Source organism: Macrobrachium nipponense, chromosome 5 (genome assembly GCF_015104395.2).
Source record: "Macrobrachium nipponense isolate FS-2020 chromosome 5, ASM1510439v2, whole genome shotgun sequence".
NCBI classification, from domain to species: Eukaryota; Metazoa; Arthropoda; class Malacostraca; order Decapoda; family Palaemonidae; genus Macrobrachium; species Macrobrachium nipponense.
The window spans coordinates 128,586,064-128,601,855 of NC_061107.1; the positions used below are offsets into that span (position 1 = coordinate 128,586,064).

Genomic DNA, 15,792 nt, shown 5'->3' on the forward strand with positions numbered 1-15,792 from the left:
GCGCAGCGACACGAGCTGAGCCCAGAAAAGGGATTTGACGTAAGGAAAAATCTATTTCTGGGCGATTGGCTCGTGTCGCCAGCGAAATCCCGCCCTACCCATCCCATCGCCAAGATTGTCTGCTAACTTCAGGATGGCCACCAGAGGCGCAGCAGTCGGCAGCATGGGATGGAGTAGTAGTAGTAGGTGCTGCCGCCCACTCTGTGGTCGGGCTCTCCTCTTGGGGGATCTTTTGTAGTGTGGGAGAATTCTATTGGCATTTGGCTCGTGGTAGTGGTCTCACTCGCCATAGTGTTCATACCGACACATCTCTGGGAGAGTGAGCGAGTCAGTTATACTGACCTTTTTTCTTTATTTATTTATTCTCTGGTATGTGTTTAGTACATTTACCCTAGAAATAATAGATTAAAGGATATTTCGCTGGCGACGACGAGCCAATCGCCCAGAATAGATTTTTCCTTACGTCAAAATCCCTTTTATTGCAGTGTTACCCACACCTACAAAATTTGTAATTGTTTTCATGTTCTATGGGTGTAAATTCTTTATACCAGTACTCTTTCAATCCCTCTTCATTAGCACCACACTTTTGGTATAGAGTGACATTTAGGAAATATATAATCAGTAATTGGGTAGAATTGCACTTACTGGGACTAAAAGTGTGAGTGAAATAAAGGATTTTGACGTAAGGAAAAATCTATTTCTGGGCGATTGGCTCGTGTCGCCAGCGAAATATCCTTTAATCTATTATTTCTAGGGTAAATGTACTAACACATACCAGAGAATAAATAAAATAAGAAAAAGGTCAGTATGACTGACTCGCTCACCCTCTAGGAGGGTGTCGGTATGAACACCTAGGCGAGTGAGACCACTACCACGAGCCAAATGCCAATAGAAATCTCCCACTACAAAACCCTCCAAGAGGGGAGCCGTCCCACAGAGGGAGCAGCTCGTACTACTACTACACCATCCCATGCTTGCGACTGCTGCGCCTCTAGTGGCCATCCTGAAGTTAGCAGACAATCTTGAGCGAAGGGATGGGTAGGGGGGGTATTTTTTCGCTGGCGACACGAGCCAATCGCCCAGGAAAATAGATTTTTCCTTACGTCAAAATCCTTTTTTTCTGGGGGGGGGGCTCAGCTCGTGTCGCTTGCGCGAAATCGTACCAGAGAAACAGCACAAGATTGTAAACAAAGTAAATAAAATATAATAAAACAAAATAGGTCTCAAATAAAGATACAAAATAAAAGAATGAATATAATTGCTAAAAAGATACAAGTACACAGTAAAACAAAATCAGAATTATGCTTAAATTACCCTTAAATCTAATTATGTTAATAATATAAGGTAATTTACATATATACAAATAGGTACAATGATTACCTATCACAATAAATCTGTGTAACATGTATCAAAAATAGAAATAGCAATTAGTATAAATTTCACATAAATATTTGATCAATGATAAAATAAAATATCTTAGGAAGTGGATATGACTTAATATACAAAACCCGTAACCATTGCATTATGATGTATCCCCTAGCATAAAAATAAGGGGATAACATCTATGAGATCAGTATGGTAATCAGATGTGAGTGTCCCTAACCAGAGAAAAGGGGCACTATACAATCATAAAGCAGCTAAGACACAAGGTAAATGTTAATGAACAAGGCAGGAATAGACGAACTGTTGGGTGAGGCAGGTAGAAAGGAGGACTGAATCTTCTACTATAATCTAGCTAGAGTCAGGGGAAACTATGTTACCCGCTGCTACTGCTGGGAATTTCAGAGCTTCCAAGGACTTAAGGTAGTGACGTTTGAACACTGTCGGCGATTTCCATCCGGTATACTTCTTTAAATCAGCAAAATTCATATGTTGGAAGTAATTAATTGAGGTGGCTACTGCCCTGACATCATGTGCTTTGGAAAGGAGTCAGGATTGGCTTGTTTGATAAAGTACAGGATTTGTTGCCTGATGCCTTTAGTGGATAAAGTACACCTTTTTCCCTCCCTAAAGAGGGGCCGATGAGGAGAGGAGGTCCTGGATAGAAAGGCTCGTAAGGTTGAAAACCGGACAAAGGGAAACATCTGTGGAAGGGGTAGTACCTTCCAAGGTTCCCACCTCATCAAAGGATCTTCATTCTTTGCTAAAAAGCTACGTTCCGGAGAAAGTAGCACTTCCCCGTGGGAAGGAATTGAATATGATCCGGATCTCTGGATAAAGCCGACAGTTCTGAAATTCTTGCTCCTGAAGCTAGGCTTAATAAAAACAGAGTTTTTCTTAGGAGCATCATAAACGAGCATGTGTCATTATCGGTTTTCGGAAGCCAGTTTTAGAACATCGTTTAAGAACCATGAAACTGACGTAGGCCTGACAGAGGGCCTAAGTCTAGCACATGCTTTAGGAATAGACGAGAAATAGGTATCTGTCAAGTCTATGTTAAATCCAAATTGAATATCTTTTTCTAATGCTGACTTGTTTGTCGTAATCGTGCTAGCTGCTAACCCTTTTCAAATAAAGATCTGAAAAAGGATATAGCAGAATTAACTGTCATGATCTGATATCTGACTCTCTCAGGAAGATTGCTAACTTTTTGACGGCAGCATCATACTGCCTCAAAGTTGAATCCCTTTTATCGGATTTCCAGGAAAAAGAATATTCTGAGGGTCAATATTCGCATTCTTGTTTTTTGCCGCAAACTTCATGACAAATCCAATAAAGTTAGGGTTTTGAGAATCCCTGAGGAAGCGAACACAGTCTTCGTTTGTACTGACTGGGAGAGCTTGGGACTGGGGATCCGAAGGGGACGAAGACCCAGTTCCAGGATCAGGGGGTACCAATTGCTCTTCGGCCAGTCTGGGGCTACTAGAGCCACTTGACCCCTGAATGTCCTGAGTTTGTCTAAGACCTTCATAAGGAGATTCACTGGAGGGAAGACGTAAATCTTCTCCCAGTTGTTCCAGTCCAAAGCCAGGGCGTCCGTGGCGTAAGCCAGAGGGTCCAGGTTGGGGGCTACATAACACGGTAGTTTGTGGTTCGCTTGTGATGCGAAGAGATCCACCTGTAGCCCTGGACTCTTTGAAGGATCCATTGGAACGAACTCTCGTCTAGAGGACCATTCCGACTCTAGGGGTACTGATCGGGATAGGGCGGTCTGCTATGACGTTTCTTACTCCAGCTATGTGGGTGGAGGAAAGATGCCAACTGAATTTGTCTGCCAGGGAGAAGATGGCTATCATGACGTGATTTAGATGACGTGACTTGGAGCCCACTCCTCTGTTTATGCAATGTACTACCACTGCGCTGTCCAAGACTAGCTTTATGTGGGAGTACCTTGGTGGGCGTAATCTTTTCAGTCAAGAAGACTGCATTGCCTCCAGTACGTATATGGGACTGACGGAACTTGGGGTGACCAAAATTCCTTGCACCTTTCTGACCTGGAGTACCCTCCCCAGCCGCTTAAGGACGCGTCTGTGTGGATGGTAATCCCTGGTGGAGGGAACTGAAGAGGGACTGACACTGGACAGATTCTTGACTTTTGCCCACGGCCGAAGCCGGTTCTTTAGAATCAGAGGTACTGAGGATAGCTTGTCCCTGGACCTGACATTTGCTCGAGAGCGCCAGATCCTGGTTAGATCTTTCAGTTTGGCTTTCATTAAGATGTTCGTTACTGAAGCAAACTGGAGAGAGCCGAGGATTCTTTCCTGAGCTCTCCTCGATGCTAGTTTGTGACTTAGAAATTGCTTGACTGACTTCGCTATTTCTTTCCTTTTGGTGGATGGAATCGACAGAGTGTGTGAGGATAGATTCCATTGAATGCCTAGCCACTGAAAGTTTGACTCTGGGGTGAGTCTGGACTTGGATCTGTTTATCTTGAATCCTAGATATTCTAGGAATTGGATCACTTTCAGTGTGGCCTTGTTGCATTCTTCGACTGATGGGGCCCAGATCAACCAATCGTCGAGATACGCTACTACCATAATCCTTGAGCTCTGAGCTGTTGCACTACTACTTCCGCTAGCTTCGTGAACCACCCTGGGTGCCACGTTGAGCCGAACGGGACTACCTTGAAGGAGAACGTCTGGTCTCCTATCTTGAATCCCAGAAACGGACGGAAGTGTCTTGCAATAGGGATATGATAGTAGGCGTCTGTAAGATCGATAGAGGTGGTGATGGCCCCACGGGGAAGTAAGGTCCGCACCTGTGATCGTGAGCATCTTGAACTTGTCGCAGCGGATGGCTAAGTTTAAGCGGGACAAGTCTAAGATTACCCTTCTTTTGTTTGAGCCTTTCTTGGGACGCTGAACAAGCGACCTTGAAATTTTAATCTCTTGACTTTGACTATAGCTCCTTTCTGAAGGAGGTCCTCTGCGTACTCTGTCAATTCCTTGGAAGGAAGTTGAACCGGAAAGGTCTGGCTGGAGGTGGGTTCGTCAACCAGCTCCAACCCAGGCCTTTTGACACTATGCTCTGAGCCCACTGGCTGAAGTTCCACCGGTGGCGAAAGTGAAACAGCCTCCCTCCTACCTGAAGTTCCTCATTGGTTCTGGTAACCCCATTCGACCTCCTCTGAAGTGCTTTCCCCTATTGAAGGGGCCTCCCGATCCTCTCCCACGAAAGGACCGCTTACCTCTGCCTCCCTTGTTTGAGCGGTCATACTTCTGAGAAGCTTGACTCTCGAAGGCTGGATTGTAAGCTGGAGAGATGGCGTATGAGGTGGAGGGTTGAGGCTGAGGGGATATCACATAAATAGGCTGTGATTGACCTTTAGACGTGGAGGGTTCTGAGCTGTCTGCACTAACGGCACTGTAGGAACTTGTTGAGGGAAGCGCGGCTGCTTCTTTTGGTAAGGTTTTGGTAAACGTCTAGGCTTCCTTTGTCCCTTACCTTTTGGTGTCAAGTCTTGCCTTCTCCTAGCCGTTAAGACCCCAACGGTCCCTTAAGGCTTTGGTTCAACCTCGTAGCCTCTGCTTGTACTTCCTTTACCATAGCCTCTGGAAGAGATCTGCGCCCAGATGTTAGAAGAAAGTAACCTATTCGGTTCATGCCGAATGGTTGCCTCTAGCAATACATGCTTTCTGCAATTTGTTCTAGCAGTGGCAAACTCGAACATGTCTGACCTGCACCGTTTGAGTCAGGGCTTTGGTCATAAGCTTAAAAATTGGTTCTGAACCATAAGCCATGGTTGCTACCTCAGACATAGCCATCAGGTTGATTGACCTGGCTAGTCGTGTTTTCGAGTCAAACTCTGCTTGAATAAGACTATCCGGGAGCCTGGGCAGCTTTTCACCAAACTGCTCCATAGCACAGTCAGGTTTGAGTTTGCCAGCTGTGAAAGTGTAGGCAAGTCCTCCCATAATTCTCCAATTGACGGGAGCAACGGAGAAGTGGGGTCTGCTTCTTTCAGCTGAGGCCATGGGTTCCCCTTTCTGAGCTGCTGAGATGGTCGACCTCGCTATCTTGGTAAGGAAAGGGAGCGGGGTACCTTCGTCCATCGTGAAAATGGTAAAGGGACTTTTGAATGGTTGGATCTTGGTATTCGAACAGTCATGTCGTCTAGACATCTAAGCCATTCTCGTTGGGCCTGGTCCCCGAGAATAGAGGACTGTCTCCTTTGGTACCCTGTCATCTCTAACCATAGCCGAAGGCGTGAGCCTAGCGTAGCCTATGAAGGGAGGCTGTAGGCCTTCCGGGTAGAACTCGAAGTCCTCTATTCTTCGAGTTCCAAACTCCGGTATGGAGATGAGACCATCTTGGAAGGGAGCATATGACGCTACTCTCAAGATTGTTCATGGAGAAAGCGGGCAGCGAGTCATACGGGGGAAGCTGAGATCCACTAGTGTTAGAGGTTGAGGGAGAGGCAAGAGGGGCTTCTCTTAGGCCGGCTATAATAGTATCCTGAGAAGTTATCCTATCCGACAGGCGAGATATCATATGTTCCATACTCGTCTTAAGGGAGCCTACCAAGTCGCCCACCTGTTGAACAGGCCAGCATTGGTGTCCAGAGCCGAGCTGCTGCGGAGGTGGGGGGGGGGAGGGGAGACTCTGAATAGGCACCAAAGGTAGTGGAACTGGTGATACTGCCGGGGGTGCGGGATTTCTCCTTAGGCTTACTCTTGAGGACTTGAAGCCGGAGCTTAGACCCTTTAGACCTGTCTGGGCCGGGATTACGAGCCGGAGACTTACGCGAAGAAGAAGACGAGGACGACTTCTTCGAGGACGATGAACGTCCTAGTCAAGGTCATATGCTTAGACTTGATCTTAGGCCTAACCGAAGCCTCTGGAGGAGTATATAACTCATCACCGGTTAAAGCCTGGAAGGATGGTGAAGTTGCAGGGGTAGAAGAAACAGTCACTCCCAAGGGGGACCCTTGGGTACCTGCATTACTTACCTCGACCAACAGGTCGTCTATACCTACCATAGGTTCAACATTTATATCCAGGGTTGCGACATCCGTGGAGATATCCTGGTCTTGTTCAGTCAAGGAGGCCGCCAGCTGTTGTTGGATAAAGGCAATAGAGGGGTCCGCCTCTACCGGTCGACGTACCCAGTCGCCTTGCCTCCGGGGAAGATTAACAAAGCTAAACGCTTCTCCAGTATGTAGGGCTGACCCTTGGCGGCGTTCTTGCCAAAACCTCCGACCCAGGCCCGCAGGGTAGCCAATGCCGTATCCCTTACTGCCGGAGCCTGTAAGAGAGGATATATTTTAGATTTAAGAACCACTTAAAACTAAAACTTAGGATATAACTTACTTAACTAGATGCCTTAAGTTAAAGTAATGATGAAAACTTAAGAAGTAAAAGAAGCGGAGCGGCATGCGGAGATGGAATACTTACGCCTTCCAAAAGCTGGCTCACAGATCGTAACATATGGTACACGTCTCATGGTACCAGACCTGGATGTCCCCGTGCGGAGTCGCGCATGGAGCATGGGACCACGGCAAAACTTCGTGTCCACAGGGGTCCTGAAGTTTGTTAGCGGAACATCCCGGATGCTCACAGTTGGTGGCCTGTAAGTGGGAAGACACATGAGTATCTTAAAGGGGTAACACTTACAGACTAAGGACAAAAGAACTCCGTTACGTGGCGGAGCTCGGAAAAAAATTTGGGCATAACCCCTCCCTGCATTGCCTGAATAGGCTATAATCCCGGAGAGATCCGGTAAAATACTAAGGGAGGGGTGGGGATGGTTTAAGAAACTTAAGATAAACTTAAAGATAACTTAAACCTACATGCAAGAAACCGGACTAGGTCCAGTGAAGCGGAGTGTAGTAACTCAGCAATACGGTTACGGTTAGTAAAGACCTATGTATGCTCCGGTCCAACTATGGTGGACTATACCCTTCCGCTGGATACCAGGACTACGATAGGGAGGAGCTCTAGTAAGGAGGGAAGGGCGAGATGACATACAGACTCGCGCTAACCCGGAGCGACAAGGAAGTAACGGAGGGGGGGAAGGGAGGCCAGAGCCCCCCACACAACGTACACCCGGCCGAGCCGAGAAGCGGAGAGGTCGGAACCAGTCAGGGACTGTCGGACTCCCAGGCCCCTCCGGTGGAGGGGAAGGGGGAGGCAGGCTCGGGCATGCTGGCGAGCAAGGACAGACCGACCCACCCACCCCCGCCCGACTCTATGGGAGAGCGGGAGAGGGGGAAGGGGGACTGGCAGGCGCCTGGCTGACTCGTGATCACGTAGTGACCACGAGGCGGTAAACTAAGATACGGTAACCAAGCCTAGCCAACCAACTGATCAGAGAGAAGCTATCGGGAAGCAACCAGAACTGAAAAGCGGTAGCATATAGGCCCATAGGGCGAAAACCAACTGATCAGAGAGAAGCTATGAGGAAGCGACCGAACTGATCAACGGTAGACTAGGCTCTACGAGCCAGGACCTAGGCTAAGCCAGACGCCAACTAACCTAACAACAACAAAACATAAAAATATAATATAATAAAAATAAAAATGAAAGAAAGAAGGTAAAAATAGCAGGAGAAAAAATCCAGGAGATGTTGCGACTAGCCGAAGGCAAGTCTACACTCAAAGCTAGTCAGGGGCCGATACAAAGAACCTGGACTAGGGTCTGGATAGAAAAAGCCTACATAAGGTGAAATACATACATGTATAACAACTTGAGTAGACGTAATAACGCGGATAATCAAAATAGAGCGTAAAATAATAAGGGATGTTCTAGGTATGGGAGACCAAGAACAAACCCAACATGCGGCAGGGACCATGCTGCCATGCTTCCAGCCCCGAGAACGTATCTATACCTAAAAAAAAACGGCAAATACCGTCTCGGGGACGGAAAAAACTCGCTAACCGTAAATACTGAGTACTTAACTTAGCTGCTGCGATAGCTGCACGCTCCATTATAGTAAAAATCCACGAAAGGGCACAAAAAAAACAGAGAGAAAATTAGCACGTGTGGCTCTGGCGCTAACTTTTAAAGGATGGCCACTAGAGGCGCAGCAGTCGCAAGCATGGGATGGTGTAGTAGTAGTACGAGCTGCTCCCTCTGTGGGACGGCTCCCCTCTTGGAGGGTTTTGTAGTGGGAGATTTCTATTGGCATTTGGCTCGTGGTAGTGGTCTCACTCGCCTAGTGTTCATACCGACACCCTCCTAGAGGGTGAGCGAGTCAGTCATACTGACCTTTTTCTTTATTTTATTTATTCTCTGGTATGTGTTAGTACATTTACCCTAGAAATAATAGATTAAAGGATATTTCGCGCAAGCGACACGAGCTGAGCCCAGAAAAGTGATTTTTTGTTATTGGGACAATGAAAAAATGTTCAGATATTTTTACTCTAACACTATTATAGCTTTTTCAGATTAAGAATTCTTGTATTGCACAGTTTTTCGTGTCTAAAAAACTGAGATGTTCTTATTTTGATAATATTAGGTCTTGAACGGTTTGTTTTTAAACATTTAGAAAATTTGAATGTGATATATTAACCATGTTTGGGATGCAATTGTGAATATGTAATCTTGAAGTTGTGTTTACTAGGATGTATTAATTTACATGCAGGCACTTGGATGTCAGGATGGAACCATTGCTTACTACCAGCTAATATTCTCTACAGTGCATGGTCTTTACAAAGAGCGCTATGCATTCAGAGAAAATATGACTGATGTCATTATTCAGCATTTGATAACTGAGCAGAAAGTGCGGATCAAATGCCGAGATCTTGTGAAGAAAATAGCTATATACAAGCACCGTTTAGCAGTAAGTATTGCATCTCATAATAGATACTGCCAATTTTTTGTACGTTGTTTAGCATACTGTACTGTACTGAAGCACTTTTGCAGTGCCTTTATTGCACCCACTGTATTGTTTTTTTATTAGTTTTCTTTGCTATTTACTAATATAAAGGTTAAAATTATATTTTCATTTGGCTTTTTATTAATCGGTTTTGTGCTCTACTCACCCATGTCAAATGTAAGTTTGCCTTTAATTTTCAATCAGTTTTATCTGCTCTCTATGCACTCAAGTATAACATTTAATTTTTTATTAGTAACTTACCAAGTAATTACTACATAGCTATGGTTCCCTAACCTACAGAAGCATAAAAATTCAAAATTCATGCTGTGGTGCTTCTTTCATTTTTGTGTAGGTCCCGCCCACTATCCGGGACTTAGGGAAAAAAACTAGCAAAGAGCTCAATTGGTTTCCTGCTGGCTTCTGAGTAACATAGGAGTTTTATCCGCAGCTACTCTTTTTGGATGGTTGTGTACCGATACTTGGTGAAGTATTCAAGATTTGTTGTGGCTTTCTTTCATCAGCCAATTATATTTTGTGGTTAGCTTTAGTAGTTTTCTTAAAGTTAAAATGTCAGATACTAGCTCATCTGGTGTTTTTTACTGTTCTGAGGGTTGAAAAACTAGGCTAACAAAGTTGACTTACAACAAGGAACTTTTACATACAAAAAACAATGAGAAATAAATATAAATGAACATTTAATATCACTTACCTTTATGGAAGACTCTTGTTTGTGTATGGAAGACGGACAGGAGGGGAGAGGAAGGAGGAGAGGTTACTGTTTGGAAGGGGAATACCCCTCCAGATGGACTTTAGGTATCAAGAACCTATCTTGGGGTATCAAGAACCTATCTTGGGTTACTTCTCTATGTTTTTAAGTGGCACTGTCTGAGGTTACTTCCCCACTTCTTATTTTACTGGCACTAGGAACAGCTTGAGAGCCGCTGGACCCCTGCCCAATAACAAAACTGTCCAGAGACGTTTGTTTCTGACGTCTCTTCAATATCTGCCTAAAATGAAACAAAGCATTGTCATTAAACATGTTAGAGACACAGATTGCAACATCTGTGAGGATGGTATGTCCCAACAAAATTTTTTATATTCCATTTTGCAAACATTTCTTTAATCACTGAAGTAGGCACAGTATCCCCTCTCTCTTTCTTCTCCTCCTCAGATTTCTCATCTGCTGTTGGTTGCTGTTCCTGCTGAAGGTCTTTTAGCTCCTCAGTGGTTAGCTCTTCTCTGTGAGCATCCACACAGGTTGGGACTCAGTCACTGAAGGATGTGAGTAGCAAGGTTATATGGAATTCAGTTGGGCAAGATGTAGGTGATCTAGTGTAGATAAGTGTGCTTGTTTTAAGTCAAACTTTCTCTCCCTGACCTTCCAGGAGGCTGAGGTCTCCTAGCAATCTTTGTCAGGGATCCTATTCCAATTCTCCTGTTACTTGTAACCCTTGCAATGATATTTCCCTCAAAAGGTGCTTTGGTGCCTTCTTGAGGGTGCTCTTCTGGCATCAGGCATACTGTTCTCCTTCTTTTCCCCAATTGTTCAGGTTCTGCCACTCTGTTTTCACATCATCTGTCTAATGTGTGAGACATCATGCTTTAGTTCTTGTTCTTTGGTGTTGTGCTGCCACTCTGGATCCCCTTTTTAGCACCCCAAGCTCTTCGCAGGGATTTTGGGAGTGTTTGGAGCTATGTTTATGATCGTAGTCTCCTTGCAGGCTGATGGCTCCATCCTGGTTTCTATGTATGCTAAGTCTTTTCAGGCTTCTTTGAGGGGCTCTGAAGTGCCTACTACAAGCTACAGGATTCTAGTTAGAATTTGAAATTTGTTTTACTTGCAACAGGAAGGTTAGATTTGATAAAAGATTTTTTAAAACTAAAACCTTTTGTATGATACACATTTATCAGTTTGCATAGTACATTTAACCCTTTAACGCTGATTGGATGTATTAGAATTATGTGCCTTGGGGGATGCTGGGAGCTCACAGATCAAGGCGTTGTTTTGTTTACAATCGTTACGCAGGCGCGCAAGCGCAAATTTCTTTCGTATCGCACTAATAAGTATCAGCGACACACCTCAGAAATTATTTTGTCACTTTGGCATAATTTTTGCACCATTTTATATTAGCCGTTACATGGAGTATTATATATGAAAATGTGTGCAATTTTATGTAGAATACAACAAAAAACAACTCTGGTTGTAGCTTTAATCAGTTTTAAAATATTTTCATATAAATAATGATAAGTGCCCAAATTTCAACATTCGGTCAACTTTGACCCTACCGAAATGCTCGAAAAATGCAATTGTAAGCTAAAACTCTTATATTTTAGTAATATTCAATCATTTACCTTCATTTTGCAACAAATTGGAATTCTTTAGCACAATATTTTGATTTATGGTGAATTTATGAAAAAAACTTTTTCCTTACGTCCGCGCGGTAACTCTTCAGAAAAAATCATAAATTTTTTCGTCCGATTATCGTAATGTTTGCACCATTTTAAATTTGCCATTACATATAGTTTTATGTATGGAAATGTTTGCAATTTCATGTAGAATACAACTAAAAACAACCAATGGTTGTAGCTTTATTATCAGTTTTGAAATATTTTCATATAAATAACGATAAATAGAAAAAATTTGTCCTTCGGCCAACTTTAACTCGACCGAAATGGTCAAAAAAATACAATTTTAAGCTACAACACTTACAGTCGAGTAATATTCAATCAATTAACTTCACTTTGCAACAAACGGGAAGTCTCTAGTACAATACTTCGATTGATGGTGAATTTTTGAAAAAAGCTTTTTTTTATGTCCGAGCGTTACGAATTCATGCATCATTTTGTGATAATATTTTCTCTGTGTTGCCTTGATCGGTTTACAATGTGTTATATACCAAAAGGATTGCAATTTAGTGAACAATACAACGGAAAAAATTTAATTCTTTAGCTTTTACCGTTTTGCTCACAAAGCGATTTGAATACAATTATATATGAAATTTTGTTTTTGCACTAGTATCATATATCCCATTATTTTATATTTATGAATTAATTTTTTTGATATTTTTCAGTTTTCTGGATGGTTGGCATACTCTAAACTTCACTCAATGACAAAAAAAGGAGCCAAAAATGAACTCTTAATCTTGAAAACTAAGCGTGCTGTGATTTTTTGAAAAAAACATTTTTTCCGCTTCGGCGCTCACTCCCAGACCCCGCCGGCATACGGGAGACGATTTTTATTATACCCCTTCGGCGTTAAAGGGTTAAGTGTCTTAGCAGCCCCTGTCCAGGTGAGGGTTCTTCCTCCTTCCTTTTGTGTGTCTGGAGACCTGCTGATTGCAGAATTAGGAATGCATAAACTCACAATTTTGTATTAAAAAGTAGATTTTAGCCCTAGAACATACATTTTCTCAATTGAAGTGCCTCTGATGACCCAGCACTCAGATGAGAAGTGTGGGAAAGGGAATGCATGATGCAAGAGAGAACAAGATAGTGGCAGTGGGAAAGTTTTCCCTTCCCTCAAGGGCCAATCATACTACTAGGATCAATTCAGAGCACCCAGAAGAATGCTTGGTTTCGTTTTACTTACGTACTTGCTTTATTTCGTTTTCTAGTAGTATATGCATCCATCCTTGTTCTTTGATTTGATGCTTTGCTGATGCTGTGAACTAGACTGTTTCTTGAACTTGATGCCCTCATCTTCAAACAGACCCCTTTTTGGCAGATATTTGGTCTGTTGAAAGTTGTGTGCTGATGACTGGTTTTTTTCCCCATTTCTGCATGCAGTGGGGATGGCCAGGCATCGGAACTGATGATGAGAGGTGAATTTGCCCTCATTAACTAGTCTGTGCCTCCCTTAAGGGAGGCTGTTCCTTCATAGTGAAGGATTTGTCTGCACTGAAATATGTTGCGAAGAACCACATGGGGCAAGAGGGCTGACCAGTACTTGTTTCACAGTAAAAATAAAAAAAGAAGTGAAATGTACATCAAGAAAAGAGAGCAGCACTGGGTGTAAATGAATGTAATGAAACACCCTAAAGCTTGAAGAAGAAAGACCAGCTACTTCTTCAGCTATTTGTTTAGTACAGTATCATGTAGAATTTTGTAAAACATTTTCACTGTTGGCTGTAATGTAAATTTTTACTCTTGAAATCACATCCCTATGACACTGACAGAACTTGTGTATTTTAGGTCCAGCTTCCTGAACGGATCATCATTTATGAGCTGTATTCACAAGATGCATCAGATATGCATTACAGGGTGCGAGAGAAGATAAATCAGCGGCTAGACTGCAATTTACTTGTTGTTTGTACAAACAATATAGTTCTTTGTCAGGTATGTAATTTTTCTTTTTAATGGCATTTGCTGTACTGATTTGTGATAGTACTGAATATAATAAATTGACAAAATTGGTCACTTCTTATGATTGACACTAGCTAAACAAGTCTTTGTACTTTTTTATTAGCTCTGATCCTAATTTTAAGAGTTGGATAGGAGTAGATCTAGAGTCTATGAAAAATTAAAATAATTGTTTTAATATTGTTTTTTATTATAGGAGAAGCGGTTACAGTGTCTTAATTTTAGTGGTGTCAAGGAACGTGAGTGGCAGATGGATTCACTTATTCGTTACATCAAAGTGGTTGGTGGCCCACCTAATAGAGAAGGATTGTTGCTTGGCTTGAAAAATGGACAGGTATTTACAATTTTTTAAAGTTAAAAGTTTTGTTTACTACATAGCTGTATTTTGGTACTGTCAAGTTTTGTAGTTCACTTCTTTCTCATCTCATTTCTTCATATTTCATTAGGAAATACCAGCAGTGTTTTGCATGACACGTCATACTTTTATTGTTCTGCTAATCAGTGTACCATTATTTTAAATAGCTTGCTTTATAAGCAAGTTTTTTTTTAGTTAGGAGTGTAATGCTTTAGAAATGCATCGTTAATGGTAGTATGTGTATATATAGCTGTTTTGCCTAGAATTATCATGGCTTTGGTAATTACTTTATATCTGGAACTGTTTTTATTTTTTACAGTATCCCTATTTAATGTAAGTTGTATGGATCCAGGCCATACTTTCATCTATTCATCTTTCTGTCTGCTTCATCTTATCTGTTCTTTCTTCCTTCACCATTGAAATTAGAGAAGATATAATAGTTCCAAGTGGATGGATATGTTATGCAGTCATGCAAAAGGGTTTTTGAACACATTATCCTTTTAACCAATGGAGGGCTGTGCCACATAATACACTTAGTGTAGTGCCTTGTTATATTTTTAGGTTTTGGTTTGTTACAAGGGTAATTGTAAGCCCTCATTCCGCGGTAAAGTAGACTATGGCAGTTGACGTTTTCCTACGTTATTTTACTTACTGAACAAGAATTTAAAGTAATATTTATTTGGACAACTGTAATTAACCCCTAGGAGCCAATACTAAACACGGCGAAATGCATTGGACGCCCCAATCCCTAGTGTATGTCGTATTCGTGGTTACGTTTCTTGCGGGGTAATTCTAAAGAATAGTTCCGCACGGACTGCAAGGAACGTAACCGCGGATACAACATCCACTAGGGATTGGGGCGTCCAATGTATTTTGCCGTGTTTAGTACTGGCCCCTGGGGGTTAATTACAGTCATCCGAATAAATATGACTTTAAATTCTTGTGCAGTAATTAAAATAACGTAGGAAAACGTCAACTGTCATAGACTACTTTACTGCGGAATGAGGGCTTAGAATTACCGTTACAAGTTCATAGCAGAGGCAGTCCCCGGTTATCGGTGGGGGTTCTGTTCCTCGAGGGTGTGCTGGTAAGTGAAAACCGCCATTAACCGAAACTTGGCAATTTATAGCGCTTATGGCACCATTAACTGGTTATCAGCGCCATAATCACCCTTATGGCACCTCTGTTAGGCATGTTATGGCTTAACTCTATAATTGACACCTTATAGTGCCGATAACTCTGCCCATTATGGCGCTAGACAACCGCCATAAAACTGGATCGCCGATAACCAAGTCCGCCGATAAAGCTGGTATCACACTAGTCATTTCTTGCTCACGGTTTTGGCCAGCATCCAGCTGATGCTCGCGAGCAAAAGTGCTGTTTCATCACACTAGGACCTCGTGGTTTCAAGGAGCAGTCAGAAAAAGTAAACAAAACTGATCAGCTGATATCATCATGATGCCCAGAAATTGTTGGACTGTTGCAAGATGTGCTGCAGTGATGTGTTTTCGGAATCTTTATGTGAATGCAAGAGTAACGAAAAACATTTGTGGGTTCAAGAGTGGCTCAGGAGAAGAGAAGCCAAAGGTCTGAGAGTATGTCCTATCAGCAGCAGCCATCTTGTTTGTTTACATTACGCGGTTGCTTGCGGTTCGTGCTGGCTGCTCTCTACTCTTTTGATTACAATGTCCATCCACATGGATAGTCAAACACAAAAAAACTAGTCATTCATTTTGGCTTGCCTATGAAACAGAGGGGAAGAGGATGTGTCCCCTCCCACACAAGTACCTCCCTTGTAAATAAATTTGATCAAAAGTTGAAT

General features: G+C 42.7%; 1 protein-coding gene across 1 annotated transcript in view; it reads left to right on the forward strand.

The window, feature by feature from the left end:
• LOC135215640 (intraflagellar transport protein 122 homolog) overlaps window positions 1-15,792 on the forward strand; it is a gene marked incomplete in the record, with an annotated part of 235,267 nt that overhangs the window by 78,411 nt on the left and 141,064 nt on the right. Inside the window, 3 exon segments of the mRNA XM_064250562.1 lie at window positions 9,023-9,220; window positions 13,448-13,591; window positions 13,812-13,949. Coding sequence (XP_064106632.1) covers window positions 9,023-9,220; window positions 13,448-13,591; window positions 13,812-13,949 — 480 coding nt within the window.